The sequence below is a fragment of the Hippocampus bargibanti genome, linkage group LG13 (genome assembly GCF_051943395.1).
Source record: "Hippocampus bargibanti isolate YZ-2025 linkage group LG13, ASM5194339v1, whole genome shotgun sequence".
Taxonomy (NCBI): Eukaryota; Metazoa; Chordata; class Actinopteri; order Syngnathiformes; family Syngnathidae; genus Hippocampus; species Hippocampus bargibanti.
The window spans coordinates 22,631,771-22,647,457 of record NC_142746.1 but is presented as its reverse complement, the minus strand read 5'-3'; the positions used below and the strand labels follow the sequence as shown (position 1 = coordinate 22,647,457).

Here is a 15,687-nt window from a genome sequence, read left to right as displayed (position 1 = left end):
CTCGCATGGATACAGGTTGCCTGTTGGCGTCCCTGTGTGGACCTCGCGTGTTCTCCCAGGGCCCGCCTGGGTTTTCTCCGGGTCCTCCGGTTTCCTCCCACATTCCTAAAACATGCACGGCAGGCGCATTGAACACTCCAACTTGTCCCTAGGTGTGAGTGTGAGAGTGATTGGTTGTTTGTCTTTGTGTGTCCTGCGATTGGCTGGCAATCAGTCCGGGGTGTCCCCCGCCTCGTGCCCGAAGACGGCTGGGATTGGCTCCAGCAACCCCCCCGCGACCCTAATGAGGAATGAAGTGCTATGGAAAATGGATGGATGGTTGCAGCCCTCTTTGTATATGAATCGACCAATTGGCTCCCGATTGACTCCAGATTGGCTCCTTCAAGCTTTCTTGTCTTGTCCAGGTGCGTCTCGTTGTCTCGTCACAGTCATTGTGAAATTGTTTGTGTACTCCTGCCGCCATAGCTTTTTAGATTGCTATTTTTTTGTTTGTTTCAGGACTCGATTCCAGTATTTGAGTGTTTTTTCCAGTATTCTTCCATTTCTATCCTGATCCTGTGTGGAAATGACTTTGTTTTCTTGCAGCTTGTCTCCCCCTCCCTGCCTGCCTCCCCGCCTGGAATGGAACACTCGCTCGCTCGCTCGCCTGCCTGTGAGAGATGTGGAAAGCCTCAGTTGGTGTCACGCCTGCGAGAGACGCTCACGGGGATACACACGGTGGGAGGAAGTGGCTCTGGTATTTTTTTTCCCACCCCTCTACCCTCCCTCCTCCCTCTCCGCCACTTTCTCCACCCTTCTTTCCCATTTTGGACCCTTCTTCTCCTGAGCTTTTCCATTCTCAGGGAGCTTGAGCTAGACAGCCTTCCTTCATCACATCTCTCTGTATGGTTGTCTTTTTTTTTTCGTCTACCCCACCCCCATTTTTTTTGTTTTTTTTTTGTGGCTAATTGCAGCCTCGTGGGTGGAGACCTCGACGGGGAGAGAGAAGGAGAGCAATCAAGAGCATCATCGGCTCTCAATCACGGCGAACTATGGAGGAGCTTCACTGACGACGACCTCCCGTATGTCGGATTAACAAAAGGCGCCAAAAGAACAACAAAAAAGAGAAGAAGAAGAAGAAGTGAGTGGAAATGAACGAGGAGATAAAAGAAAAGACGACGACGCTCGCAGGGGGAGGAGGAAAAGCGGCTCATCGCAAGAAAAAAGGCAAAAAGGTGACTTTTGTTTGAATTGAAGTGCGAAATGGTAAATGTCAACGTTTGAGCGCTGGCGTTGACGTCGCCGCCGCCGGTTGTCTTCTCGCTCGCGGCTGATTGACAGGAGCGCAGCCACGGAAAAGTACATTTGGGAGGTGGGCATCAGTTGAACTGTCAAACTCCTCCATGTAGTTGTGTCGTTGGGCGTCTGTGCTTACGTAATACGTCGTCCGCCTGTTTGTCTCGCGTGGCCTTTCAAACATGGTTTGACTCATGACTTGGAATGTCGACGTGCGTGTCGCATTTTGTTCTTTCTTTAAAACGCCGGCGTGTCTTGTTTCAGGATAAACAAGCCACCCTCCACCCCATAAATACATTGTGTTTTATCTCCTCTCCCATGATGCGCGTCTGGCTGCCAGACGCAAAATCAGTTTAATGATGTTCAGCTGAAATCAATCATCATCGTCACAATAAGAAATCACTTTGTATTGTATTATTATTACGACTCATATTTGGGGTCGACTCTGAAGATGTCGGCTTTATTAGCCAGGAGGGAAAGCGGAAGGGAGCTTAGCTGTTAAACAAGATTACCGCCATACATTTTAACGAGGGCCACGTAGGGGCGGACAAGCGATGCATTCTTTTTCTTTGGCTTCCGATTCCATTTATGAGGCAAAAAAAAGAGGATGAAAATGTATCAAAATCAGATCGTCACAAGGGAGCAGAAGGAAATTTTTAAATGGCCGAGGCTGCAAAAATAAATACATACAGAAATGAGAAATGAATAAACAGATTAGTATAAATAAATAAACAAATTAATATAAATAAAACAATACAGAAATAGATAATAATAGACCTATGTTGTGTTTTTGACTTCAAAATGGCGCCGCGAGAGTGGCTGCCTTTACAGCAGCTCCTGTTTTTTGGTGTTTGCTGCCGTGAAATGTTAATTTCTCCACTGCGAGACGAGTAAAGGCTCATTTAATCTAAAGATAGAAAGAAAAATACAGAAATAACTAAATACGACTAATTAAACCAGTAAATAAATCAATGGGTAAATAAATAAATAAGAATAAATAAACCAATAAATAAATCAATGGGTAAATCAATAAGTATAAATAGACAAATAAATAATAAAATACAAAGAAAAGAAACACATAAATAAATAAATACATGAATACATAAATAAATAAATAACGGCCTCGTATCAGTTGGAGTGTGGCAAAAATCAATTTGAATAGAAAAATCAGTTTAATGATGGAAGTGCTCATGTTTAAAAACATTGCATGGAAAGATATCTTTGAAAAAAAAATATTGCATATTAAATTGCCATTTAATCAAATCGTCATCATTATTTTTTTTTCCAAATTGGAATAGCCCAATGGGAAAGGTTTGTCCCAACTACTCATTCATCACCCACCAACCGCCCTGTTTGATACTTTGCGCATGTGTAACCAGTAAAATGGGTTTCTGGGCAAACAACACTGAAATTATTATTAGTATTATTATTAGTATTTTTAATATAATTATGAAGCAATGGAACATGAAATTCACCATCCGCTTGCCATCTCTTCCCTTTTCCACCATGGGCTTCCTCTCCCAGTGGATAGTTTGGTGGAAATGAAGCGAGAGGATTATCATGACCACGGCCCAAAGTTCCCCTCCGAAAACTATCTTCTTCTTCTTCTTCTTCTTTTTTGTCGGCAGGCCGACGTTTCGTTATCTCCCCCACGCAGGCCACAAAGCAGCCGACAGACAGCTCTGGAAATCATGCATACTGATGATTTCATTTGTATTTATTTTTGCGGTCGATTCAGCGTGTGCGCATGTGCGCATGTGCGCCGGGCCACATAACTACGCCAGATGTGTTCGCGATTGTAACCATGGCAACTAGGCTCTCTTTGGAGCAAAAGATGTGGAAGGAACGGAGGAGGGCGTGGAATTAGTGAGAAGGAGGATGAAGTGGAGGCTGGGAAGCTTCAACTTGTTGACCGTGCAGGAAAGAAAGATTTCATTTTTCATGAAGCGGCCTCTCGCACGGACGCCATCGCTGTGTCACATGTGTCGGGGAAGAGCGCGGAGGAGGAAAAAAGGGGGGCAGAGCTACTTATATACGTCCTTAAAGGACAACCGACGTCTCGCGTCCAGAATTTGTAAAATCAATTCAAATGACTTCCTTCTACTGAGCGTATTTGACAAAGATTCCACCGCATTTGAATATTCCGGAAGTCTTGTTTTCCGCTTGATGACGATCCCCACGTGACGTCACGGAGGGAACGCCCCTGACCGAGAAGGCGACACGCAATGCATTTTGGCTACTTTGTTTGGTCTGAAAACTTTGTGTTGATGGCGAAATGAGAAGGACAACACGTAAATGACGCCATGGTGAATCGTAGAGTGTTGCACCAAGACAAACAACTATTTGATACTAGTTGACACAAATTCCCTCCCAGCAGACAAATCAGCCCATTTCCAACGGAGCTTGGGCGCCATCTTTTGCATTTTCTGGGACGCTACATTTCAGTCCGGATGCCGTTGACGGCTGGAATTGATACGGGAGGACTCCTTTAATCGTTTGCAAACATGTATGCTTTCCTCTTCAGAACTATTTGAATCATATTCATAAGTGGAATGAGGAACAAGAAAGGTTGATTGTCCTTTTTGTGAGAAGTCTGGCTCGCAACATTTTAGCCAGCGTTTGTACTTCTTCCAATTTCCAAGCAATTTTCCTGGCATGACGAGGATGAAAACGACCTCCTCCTTTCTTGCACTTGAATTGATGTGGCTGATGTATTTCCTGAAGCGGCCTTGAAGGTCCGAAATGAAGTGCGCGTGCGTGCACACAAGGGGGACTGAAGAGTGTCCGGCCGGCTAATCGTCTCTCGCCGACGATGAGACCACGTTCACAACACTCACATCCATTCTACAACAAACCAATCATAATAATAATAATAATAATACATTTGATTTATAAGCGCCTTTCAAAACTCTCAAGGTCACTTTACAGTCACAGGAGAAGTTTTTCTATGCGTGAGCAGCGGTAGGCACACGCGCCAACCCGGAATAACTCAAATAGTTAGCTAGCTAGCTAATAGATAACTAGCGAGATAGCTAAGAGACGGCGAGCAAGATAGCAAACAGATACGATGACAATATTTAACATTTATTTCTGAATGACATATTTTTAAATTGTTCACTATTTCGCATAGCGACAACCAATGGAAGATTGTCAAGTATTTTCCTGGACTCTGTTGGTTATTTTCTGTGCAAGCGTCTGCTACTGCCTCATAATGGCTTTCGGCTCTTCTCTCGTTGTGTTGATCCCCCCCCCCAAAAGTGCGAGGCGCAAAGAAGGGAGGGGAGGGACGAAAACTGTTGGATTTGCCCCCCCCCCCCCCAAAAAAAAAAAAAAAAAGAATGCATTTTGGTTCCTCTTTGGGCTTCCTGTGGCTCGGAGTTGCCTTGGCAACTGCTAAACGCGAGCAAAGTGGGACGACAAAAGCTTTTTATATACGGCCACGCAAAAAGAAAAGCGCTTACTGGCTAACGTTTTGTCTCTCGACCCCATTGGGAGTCTACGAGCCAGCCTCCAAAAATTAGTTGGTGCTATTCTCACTCTGCTTCTGCTTTTTTCATATTTATTATTATTATTCTTCTTATGTGGATGATATAATACATTTAATTTACAAGCGCCTTTCTGAACACTCAAGGACACTTTACAACAAAGACAACACACAAAACAGTAAAATCATGCATAAAGCAATAAATAATAAAACAGCATAATAAATTAGACCATGTAAGCAAGTTTAAAGAGGTGGGTTTTCAGGTGAGATTTGAAAGTAGGAAGGGAGTCAATGTTGCGGATGTTGGGTGGAAGTGAGTTCCAGAGTTTAGGAGCGGAGCGGCTGAAAGCTCTGCACCCCATCGTTGTGAGACGGGCAGAGGGCGTGTAGTGGTGGAGGGAGGAAGAGGATCTGAGGGTCCGAGTAGGAACGGAGATTTGAATTAGGTCAGACAGATAGGGAGGGGCAAGGTTATGGATGGCTTTAAATGTAAACAGAAGTATCTTGAATTCAATACGGAGTTTAACAGGGAGCCAGTGGAGCTGTTGGAGGACAGGAGTGATGTGGTGAAATGAGGGGGTTTTTGTGATGATCCGGGCTGAGGAATTTTGGACTAGTTGGAGTTTATGGAGACATTTTTGATTGACCCCGAAAAGAAGTGAATTACAATAATCGATACGGGAGGTGACGAGACTGTGGACGAGGATAGCAGTGGTGTGAGGGGTGAGAGAGGGACGGAGACGATTGATATTGCGGAGGTGAAAATATGCAGACCGGGTTATGTTATTTATGTGGGAGTGAAAAGATAGTGTGCTATCAAGGATGACACCCAGGCTCTTAACCTGAAGGGTGGGGGACACGGTAGAATTGTCAATGGTGAGAGAGAAACTGTTTGCTTTGTGAAGGGTGGATTTTGTACCGACAAGGAGAAGTTCAGTTTTTTCGCTGTTTAGTTTGAGAAAGTTATGAGAAAACCAGGATTTGATTTCTGAGAGGCAAAGTGTAAGGGATGCAGGTGGAAGAGAGGCGTCGGGTTTACTGGAGAGGTAGAGCTGGGTGTCATCCGCGAAGCAGTGAAAATGAATTCCAAATTTGCGGAAGATATCACCAAGGGGAAGAAGGTATATAATAAAGAGAAGGGGCCCCAGGACAGAACCTTGGGGCACACCAGAAGACACAGGGGAGGACCGTGAAGTGAATGAGGTAATTTGGATAAACTGTGAGCGGCCAGTGAGGTAGGAGTGAAACCAACTGAGTGGGGTGTGTGTCACGCCTAGAGTGGAGAGTCGGTTGAGCAGGATGGGGTGAGAAATTGTGTCAAAGGCCGCAGATAGATCAAGAAGGATGAGAATAGAGAGGGAGCCGGTATCTGCTGCTATGAGAAGGTCGTTCGTGATTTTTATGAGGGCTGATTCAGTGCTGTGGCGGGGACGGAAACCAGACTGGAATTGTTCGTAGAGGTTATTGTGAGTGAGGTGAGAGTGGAGTTGACAGGCGACGGTTTTTTCGAGAATTTTAGCGATAAATGGAAGATGCGAAATTGGACGTAGGTTATTGAAATCATTGGGATCTGAACCAAGTTTTTTCAGGATTGGTGTTACAGCTGCGGTTTTAAGAGGGACAGGAACAATTCCAGTGGACAGTGAGGAGTGAATAATAGCTGAAATAAAAGGGAGGAGAGCAGGTAGACAAGATTTGATGAGGACAGTAGGGAGGGGGTCAAGTTGACAGGTGGAATTCTTGGACTTGGTGATGAGGTCAGAAAGTAAGGAGGGATGAGGGAGTTCAAAAGACGACAGCAGTTGATAGGGAGTAGGAAGGTTGGGAGAGGGGGGGGATACAGAGGAGCCGAGGTGCTGGTGGATCTTGTTGATCTTTTCAGTGAAAAACAGAAGTAGTGCGTTGCAGGTGTCTGAGGAGTGAAAGTGTGGGGGGAGAGAGATAGGGGGTTGAATGATTTTGTTGTATAGGGAAAACAGAGTCCGTGAATTCCCACTGTTAGCATCAATCAGTCCAGAATAGTATTCCGATTTTGCGCGTGTGATAGAGTCCTTGTAGTGGGTGAGGTGAGCTGTGTACATGTCCTGGTGGGTGGTGAGGCCGGTCTTTCTGTAAAGTCTTTCCAGCTGCCGAGTTTTCGCCTTGGTGGAGCGGAGTTGGGCGGTGAACCAAGGGGCGAATCGAGTGAATTTGACTGACCGGGATTTAACAGGAGCAAGGGTGTTGAGCATGTGTGCAAGGTCCATGTTGTATTGGGAAACAAGTTCATCAGGGGGGGAGTTGTAGTCCGGTTTGAGGTTGGCAGCCATTGCAGTGAGGGTGACAGTGTCAATGTGTTGGATGTTCCGATAAGTGATGATGCGCGGTGGCTTGGGGAGAGAGAGTGTGATGGGAACGTTAAATGAGACGAGGAAATGGTCCGTTACAGGAAGTTCGTTTGCTGTGCAGTTGGCGGGGGTAAAACCACAGCAGCATATTAAGTCCAGGATATGCCCTTTTATATGCGTGGGGAAATCAGAGAATTGGTGTAAGCCAAAACTCTCCAATGAGGAAATAAAGTCTTTGGTGAGGGGATGGGTGGAATTGTCAATGTGTATGTTGAAGTCCCCAAGGATAATAATATTTGGTGACAGAGTGGAGAGGTGTGTGAGGACGGCTGAGAAGTCTTTTAAAAAGTCACGATGTGGTTTAGGGGGACGATATACAGTGGCTATAACTGTGGGAGATGGACCAGAAATTTGACACGCAAGGCATTCAAATGAGAGAGTTTCCGGGACGGGAACTTGAGTATATTGATTGATTGACTTGGATGAGTATATTGCCAGTATGTGCGTCCTGGCGACTAGCTTAGCGTGTTGACGCCATAACAGCGGCACAATGTGACCACCTCCAGCTGCTAATGAGACGGCGGATAGTTCACGGCCGGCCAAACGCCGTCCGAGCCATCGCTCCATCTTGCCTTGGCGAGCCTTGAACTGCCGTTAAGTACGGCGGAATGATGAGCCGATGTACAGGAAGTGGCTTCCCGCATCCAAAGCGGACCGAGCGGACCCTTCCCCTCCCTCACTGGACGGACTCGTGAAGAAATCACTGGCGAGATCTGAAGCGGAATGTCGTCTTGGTTGCCCAGCGTCCCGGGGAGGGCACTCGCCCAACCGCAACACTTCCTCAATGATGACCCGCAGCCAACGGAGAGATCCCTTACCTATTTGCAGCGCTAGCTTAACTCAGTCACTGCCAGACAGCGTGCAAAAATATGTTATTGAGTTGTAGGACCTGCAGTTATCTGAGCTTGAAATGGGGGCAAATGTACAAAATACAATCCATACATATTGATTTATATAGCGTTTTAACGACAGCTGAAGCTGGAACAAAGTGCTAATCTGGACAAAAGGTAAATGCTACCCTTTGTGGAAAGGAAAAAAATGTTGCCACAGGTCTGGCCAGCGCTGTAGCGGAGAAAAACCAAAACCTGAACAAATTCGGGAATGGCGATCTACGTAATATTTTTTTAATTCCTGAATGAATTCAGGCATTGGCAGTGAATGAGTTCACTTAGACAGCGATCAGCTGGAGTGGTTTGTATCTCAAATCATCGTTCCCCTATGAAATCAATGGAAACGCCATCGATCCGTTCCATCGCCAAAGAAAAGACTCATCTCGGCACTTGCGATCTTCGCATCCGTGCTTAGAAAAGCGCCCACTTGTCTCAAATGTCTTCATTTTTACCTTGGGGAATTCACAGGCTGAAAATCTCTCGCATCTGCTCCGCCGTTCGGATTTTTGTTGTTGTCCCCGGTTTCCTCTTGTTTACTCACTTTCTGTTCTTTGGCTGTGGAAGCTTGTCATGAACAGCACCCTGGACTTGGAGGTGAAACACGATATCAACTCGTCACGCGGGAACTAAACCTGAGACCTCTCGAGTTTCTCGCGGACATAATAAATCATGATCTTTGGCTCAAGCAGGCCCCGATAGCTCAACCGCATCACGCTAAAAACTCGCGTCAAAACCCACCTCCGCTAGCTAAGGAGCATTCGGGAGACGTGCTTGACTGCTAAATGAAAGTGGCAGCTAATTGTCTGTTTAGCCGGCGCGGTCTCAGTCGCAAGCGGATAAAAACCCTCTTCGCATTGACCCCACCCCCGCCACCACAAGCCGGCGGGTAGCCGTCTAATCCCACGGGACTCTGCGTGACAGATTGAGGCGATGTGATTTGTGATCCAACGGGCAAATTAAGACTTTACTAGAAAAAAAAGGGGGAGGGGTCACATCGATTAAACATCTTTCATCGGACAAAGTCTGGAATAGGAGATTTGGAGCCAACGGGATCAGAGAGCACGGATGATCCTTGCTCATTTTATTATGCCATCGTCAGAAGCGGCTCATTAGAGCTATCGACATGCTGCTAATCTGCACTGCTGGAACGTTTAAAAATATACAAATAAAAGGGGGGGGGGGGCGTTACGCATCATCGCTTGGAATGACAAAAAACGTATTCAAGCTAATTCCATCCGATATATCTATATATAATTTAAATACAGGTAACATCCGACTTATGACCGAGTTCCGTTCCGACCAAACGGTTGTAATTCAAAATGGTCGTAAGTCGAAATCCATTCAAAATGTTGAATAGACTCGGAGGCTAAATGACTGGCAAACTCCATCACATGGTCGATTGTTGAAGTTTCTATATATTTAATTACGTTTTTTGTATATATTTAATTTTTAAAATTTTATATATACACCAAATTTGATGAATGATATACAGTAAAGTCTCGTTATATCGATATCGGATATATCGATAGTCCCGGTTATAGCGATACTATTTCTATGCACTCACGGAGAAAATTACATGCAAACAGGGTCGGATATATCGATAGTCCCGGTTATATCGATATTTTTTCGGACTCCCTTGAATATCGATATAACCAGACTTTACTGTATAATTTCGGACATTGGTTCGTCGTTGCCTCAATTTTAGGTGCAGTTCCACTCTCGACCACTAGAGGGAGACATTCGACGGTGTACATTGCGACACCGTCTGAACATATAATTCAGTGATTCTTTCAGGTACCACGAGAGGGAGCACAAGTTGCGATGATGGAAATCGAATAATCATCATACATTTCATTTATGTGCAAATTTCCCCATTGCGGGACGAATAAAGGTATTCTGATTCTGATTCTGATTCTGATTTATAAGCTGCTTTCAAAAAATAGCAGAGATTTAACCGCCGTAAAGTGTGAAAACAAGAAAATGATCGACATGAACGCGTGTAAATGGTAACGTTTGTGTTCTCAAATTTGTATTTTCCGGAAGACTTGTGCTGAAATTGTATATTTTATTATTTCTACGCGGAGCGATATCAAATGTGTAAAGGCGGCGCTACCGCTACCACAACCCCCCCCCCCACACCCCCTTCCTTCGAACTTCTAGTTAGCCAGCACCAATCCAGAGCAAATCTGGCCATATTTTATTTAGCTCAGGCAACCGCGCTTCCATCCACGCTTTTGAGTCTGCGTGTGGATATTAATTCATAAAATGATAGCTTTCCGCTATCTGACCTCCTTTTTTGTCAGACGGAAGACGGGGGGGTTGAGGAAACATTTTCAAGGTAGACGGAGCAGACGTGAGCGCAGACGTGCACTTTGATGGGTGGCGATGATGTCATGCCGTCGACGCTACTTTGTCTGAGACGGAGGGGGGGGGGGGGGATAACTTTCAAAAATGTCAAGGCGTGCCACCGGAGGAAAATGTCATCCAAAAATGTGCAAAGGCAGTTGAATTATCAGAGCGATATTTGTGCCGATACCAACAACAGTCAGAGTAATAATAGCGGGCTGATACTACACATCGATGCCATTGATATTTTCCTAACCTTGAGGTAAACTTCAGATCAGTTTTTTAATTTTAGGCGACTCACATAATGTGTAAATAATGTTTTCCCGTTTAGCATATTTGTGCCAACCTTGAATGAGGTCTAGTCAGTCAATCTGTAATTTGTTGTTGTTTGCTTCAAAGCCTTTGTTTTTAGCATTACTTTTGCTAACATGCACCGATTTAAAGCGCAGTTTTTGTCGTACGTCCGATGAGGAAGTGGCGCATCCTATGTAGCACCCTTGAGTACTTGTGCCCCCTCGACAGGATTGAAGTCACCCATCTTCGTTCTTTCCGACCCTCATGTGACATGAATCCTTTTCCAAAGAGAACGCTGATTAAAAATGGGTTCTTAATATAACTCCTCGCCCACGGATGGTTTCTTCCCAGTCGGAATTAGCAAGGGACTCTCCCGCGCTGTTGCGCAGCCGCTTCCTGTTCATCTGTAGGCGAGCATGACGTCACTCCAATTCCACACATCCTCAGACCTGCGTCGTCATTTACTTCTAATCACGTGAAAGTTTGTAAAGGCTCGTCTTTGGACTGGCTCCAAAGTCTCAACTTCGACGTTCTTCTCGTGCATTTTCGCGGCGGAAGTCAAACAAACGTGAGCATCGTTCATAACCTACTTGCAATTAAGAACCACTCAGGCCTTCTGGAAACCGCTGGAATTGGAAAACAATGTTTTATTAATGCCTAAATTGATCTTCCCTCCTGCCGTTGCTCATCCATCATTTTGTCCGCAATGCAATTTCTGGGAAAGTCCTAATGTGATTGGACTTCCTGCAACTCCTCGGCAACATGGGTTGTGATTTCAGGGATGCGATTAATTGAAAAAGGGCTTTCTCCCGTAGTCTGTCTGTCTGTGTGTGCGTGGTCTATACGTGGTCTATATCTGGTCTGTACCTGGTCTGTGTCTGGTCTGTGCCTGGTCTGTGCATAGTCTTTACGTGGTCTATGTCTGGTCTGCTGCTTACCTGCAGAAAAACGGATCCTGTGACTGTAAAGTGACCTTGAGAGTTTTGAAAGGCGCTTAGAAATGAAATGTATTCTTCTAGCTGGTCTGTACCTGATCTGTGCCTGGTCTGTGCGTGGTCTATATCTGATCTGTACATGGTCCGTACCTGGTCCCTATCTCGTCCCTATCTGGTCCCTATCTGGTCTGTATCTGGTTCCTGGTTGGTCATCCGCGCGGTTCGGTCAGTCGGTCCGTCGGTGTAATAGAAGTGGCTGCTTTTCAAGGGAGTGGGGGCCGTTTCTCCAATCCGCACATTGCGACAATGTTGAAGTGTCCTCGTCCAAGCTACCGAACCCCCGGTTGCTACCGATGAGGCGTCATCAGTTGGTGAATCCGGAAATGGCGCTTTTAATACTTTGAGTGTGAAAAGTGTGCTATAAGTGACAGGCCGACACCAGGGTCGCTTGCTAACAGACTGTGAAATTGTAGCTTCTTCTTCATCCGTTTTTCCACCTCTGCACGCCTCTTGTCATTGTGAAATGGCCTCTCCCGCCCCGATGAAATTCTTCATTCACCGACCGATTGTTCTCGTGTGTTTTTGATTATTCCGCGGCCAGAGGTATCCATTCTTTCTAATCTATCATCATGTGAGGGACAAACAACTCTCTTTCCCTTTGAAATGTTTGTAAAAGGAGCTATGGTGACAATGCCTATTTCAAGAAATGCACTCAATGACGCTCAAGCGCAGCCTTGATGTCCGCTTAGCAATCTTGATGTCACCTGCTGTCTTTGCCTCCTCGCCGTACATTGATGTTTTTTTCTTGAAACCTTTGTATTTGTAACTTTTGTCGTTTGATCCCATGGACACCTGTCCAACAGTCCAAAATGGACAAGTATTGGACATAGGTGGTTGTACAGAACACCCTAATAATGTAAAAAATAAGCAGCAGTTTGTCCCACGATAGGGGGGAAAAAAATACCATTCCCCTTTAGTATTTGGGACCTCCATTGTGATTGTTGTATCGGGGGGGGGGCTGATCGGAGTGGACAAAAAGACAACAACAAATCTGTTGAGCATTTATCCTCATGCAGCGCGACAAAAAGAAAAAACAAAAAATGATCCCCGGCGACCAGTCATTTGGCACCTTGTTTTGACACGGCCCCCAAAATGCCCCCCTGCTTCTTCTGCAAATGTCTGGCTGCCCCTCCGTGGACATCGTGCGCAAGGACACTTTGCTCTTGTTTTGTTTAAAGGGGGGGACACATTTCGCCAGGTTTCGAGGGGGGAGAAATTGGGTTGTACGTTTGCGCTATGCGGAGAGAAGGAAGACGTAATGAATTCAAAGATGAAGAGGAAGTGGGGGGGGGGGGGGGCTCATTCAAGGGAATGTGTCCATAAAATGGCGGGCGGCCTGCGGGGTCAGATAACTTGAGGGGAAACCTTTTGTGTTTCAAACTTGATTCCACTTTTCATCAAAGGGAATCCGTCCGTCTTTGAAATCCGTACAGTTATTTTCATAGCACTTCCCCCAAACGCCCACCTCGTAGAGTATATCTAGGCATTGTGCTAATCACCCTTATTCTAATTGCCCATCAGTCAATATGGCCGTTTGCCCTTCGACCTTTCACTTTCTTTCTGTCTTCTATCAGATTGTTGTTGTTGTTGTTTTTGCTAGCCTAGCCTGAGCGCTAATCGTCTCCCGGGAATGTTCACATCTCATTAAAATTAGCTTTTAATGCCGCGAAATTGGAGTAGACGGTCAAATGAAGAGGGATATAAGTCCCGGGGTTTTGAAATGTGTTTTTTTTTTTGTTGTTTTCTCGGTGAAGCACATCCATTTCAAGCATGTTTTGGGCATTGTGGAGTGTAACACTAGGGGGCAGCAGAGTACAACATTAGCTAAGTGCACTCTGCTCCAAAGACTATGGTTTTGTTACTTCCTTTTTAATGTAAAGGTGCTCTCTGAAAAAAAACATGTCTATTATTGCTGATATTATTATCTTTACTATTTTTTCCTGTTTATTATTACAGATATTCAGTTTATTATTTTCTTCATAAAATATAATGTGCAATGGCTTACGCTCATGTTAAAATCACATAATTCTTTAGAAGCAGGTTATCCAATTTATTTTGAAACGAACATCAATAAATTAAGCCTAAATTCTAATCATGTACTCCGGGGGGGGGGGGGGGGCAATGAGGCTTCAAAAGCATCGTGAAGACAAGCTGTAATATCATTAAAGCTATTAGCTTAATTACTCACCGTGCGGCCTCTGTGTGACCTGTCAAACTCGACCCCCCTACCCCCAATCTGTTGTTTAACCCCCCCCCCCCCCCCCAACCAGGATGCGCTCAAAAGGTCAATGTTGCTCTGTGGGGAATTTCCCCGAGTGATAAACGAAAGGAACTCACTGGTATTAAAAACAAACGTGCGCGGGGGGGCTTTAGGTGGGGGGTTGTGAAGTGTGCCCCGATTGTTGCAAAAATACAAAATGTTTAGCCAGCCAGTCAGATGGCTAATAGATTTGCTAGCTAGCGAGATAGCATTTTATGGTGTGAGGATTGAGTGGAGCCTTTATAGTATTTGAATTTAGGCAGCACGTTGGATTTGTGGTGGGCGTGTCTGCCTCACATCGAAATGTTCTGGGTTTGGATTCCTTATGAGGACAGATAAAAAGATGATTTTTTTTTTTTTTTTTTTGGGGGGGTCTTTTTGGGTCCTGTGGCTGTGATCTGGGGGGGGGGGCATCTGGGATCATCAGTGGGATTCTTTCTTTATTGATTGATTGATTTTTAGTGCGTACATTTAGTGTGGTGAATTGACCTTGGGTGGGGGGGGGGGGGTTAATAGGGGCGGGGGGTTTACTCTCCATCTGCCAGTTGTTTGGCTCCGAATGGACTTTTATCAATGAAAAAAAACATAGATTCAATGAAAATTCTACATTTTTTTCATACCCCATAGACAACCCCCCCTCCCGCCCCCCCCCCCACTCCCCATCTCAATCCTTTTTTCGCCTCTCCGCTCTCCGGCAAGCGCCCGATTGGTCCTCGCCTAGCAACGCCACGATCCTTTGGCATAATGTGACACCCCTCGAATAGGGGGTGGGGGGGCTACGAGTAAGCACCCCCTCAGTGATATCGCCGCTTTCCGACACCGGTGGTTGCTTTTGTAAAGAATCAACGTGGGGGGGGGGGGTGAATTTCACGGGACTCCACTGGGCTTTGTGTCCCTGGAGGCTTTTCCCGCCCCCCCCCCTCCTCTACCCCCCCGCCACGTCTCTTTTCTCCTCGCCCAGCAGCAATTTGTTCATATGCTCCCTAACACTCCATCCGCAGGTTAAAGACGCACGCGTGCATTCATTGTGTGACGTACACAAAGATGGCTGCCACGCGCTCAGCTAATCTGCTAGCACGGCCACTTTTAGTTTTTCTTACTTTTTATCACAAATTAAAGCAAAGTAGCCTTTAAATGATGACGAGATTTTGTAGAAAATCCGTACGTCTTTGCTGGTCCTCACTGATAATTAATATAATAATAATAATTCATTTCATTTCATTTATAAGCGTCTTTCAAATTTCTCAAGGTGACTTGACAGTCACAGGATCAGTTTTTCTGTGGGTGAGCAGCGGGAGCCACATGCAGCGTTCACTCAAACCGGAAGTAACTCAAATAGATGGAAAGCTAGCTAGCTAGCCAGCTAATAGATAGCTGATAATAGTAATGATGCTATTAATAATACATAGTATTTATAAGCAACTCTCAAGGACATAGCTAATAGATAAATAGCTAATAGATAGTTAGCTAATAGATAGCCAGCCAGATCGATAATAGCTAGCTAGGTAGATAGGTAGCTAGCTAGCAAGATAGATTGATACAACCTCAGAACCTTATGTCATATTTTGGGGGGTATATGACCTCTGTGCTAAGTTTTATTCATGCGCCCCCACAACACATGAATGAAAATGAATGTGTGTGTTTTCACCCGCTGCTTTCATTTCATTCATTCGCGTTCGATTTCACGGCGACACGTGCGTAAGGCGGCGCCGCGAGGACCGTTTGGGAGGATGGAGTGAAAGCGAAGGTGGTTACC

General features: G+C 45.3%; 1 protein-coding gene across 2 annotated transcripts in view; it reads left to right on the top strand.

Moving 5' to 3' along the window:
* LOC148889753 (ankyrin-3-like) overlaps positions 1-15,687 on the top strand; it is a 73,893-nt gene that overhangs the window by 3,710 nt on the left and 54,496 nt on the right. Inside the window, exons 5-6 of one of the 2 annotated variants that reach the window (XM_089012723.1) lie at positions 586-736; positions 954-1,214. In XM_089012723.1, coding sequence (XP_088868849.1) covers positions 1,131-1,214 — 84 coding nt within the window. In that variant the 5' untranslated portion in view covers positions 586-736; positions 954-1,130. Of the gene's footprint in view, positions 1-585; positions 737-775; positions 883-953; positions 1,215-15,687 lie in introns of those variants that run through there. The other variant, XM_089012724.1, reaches the window with a different exon arrangement.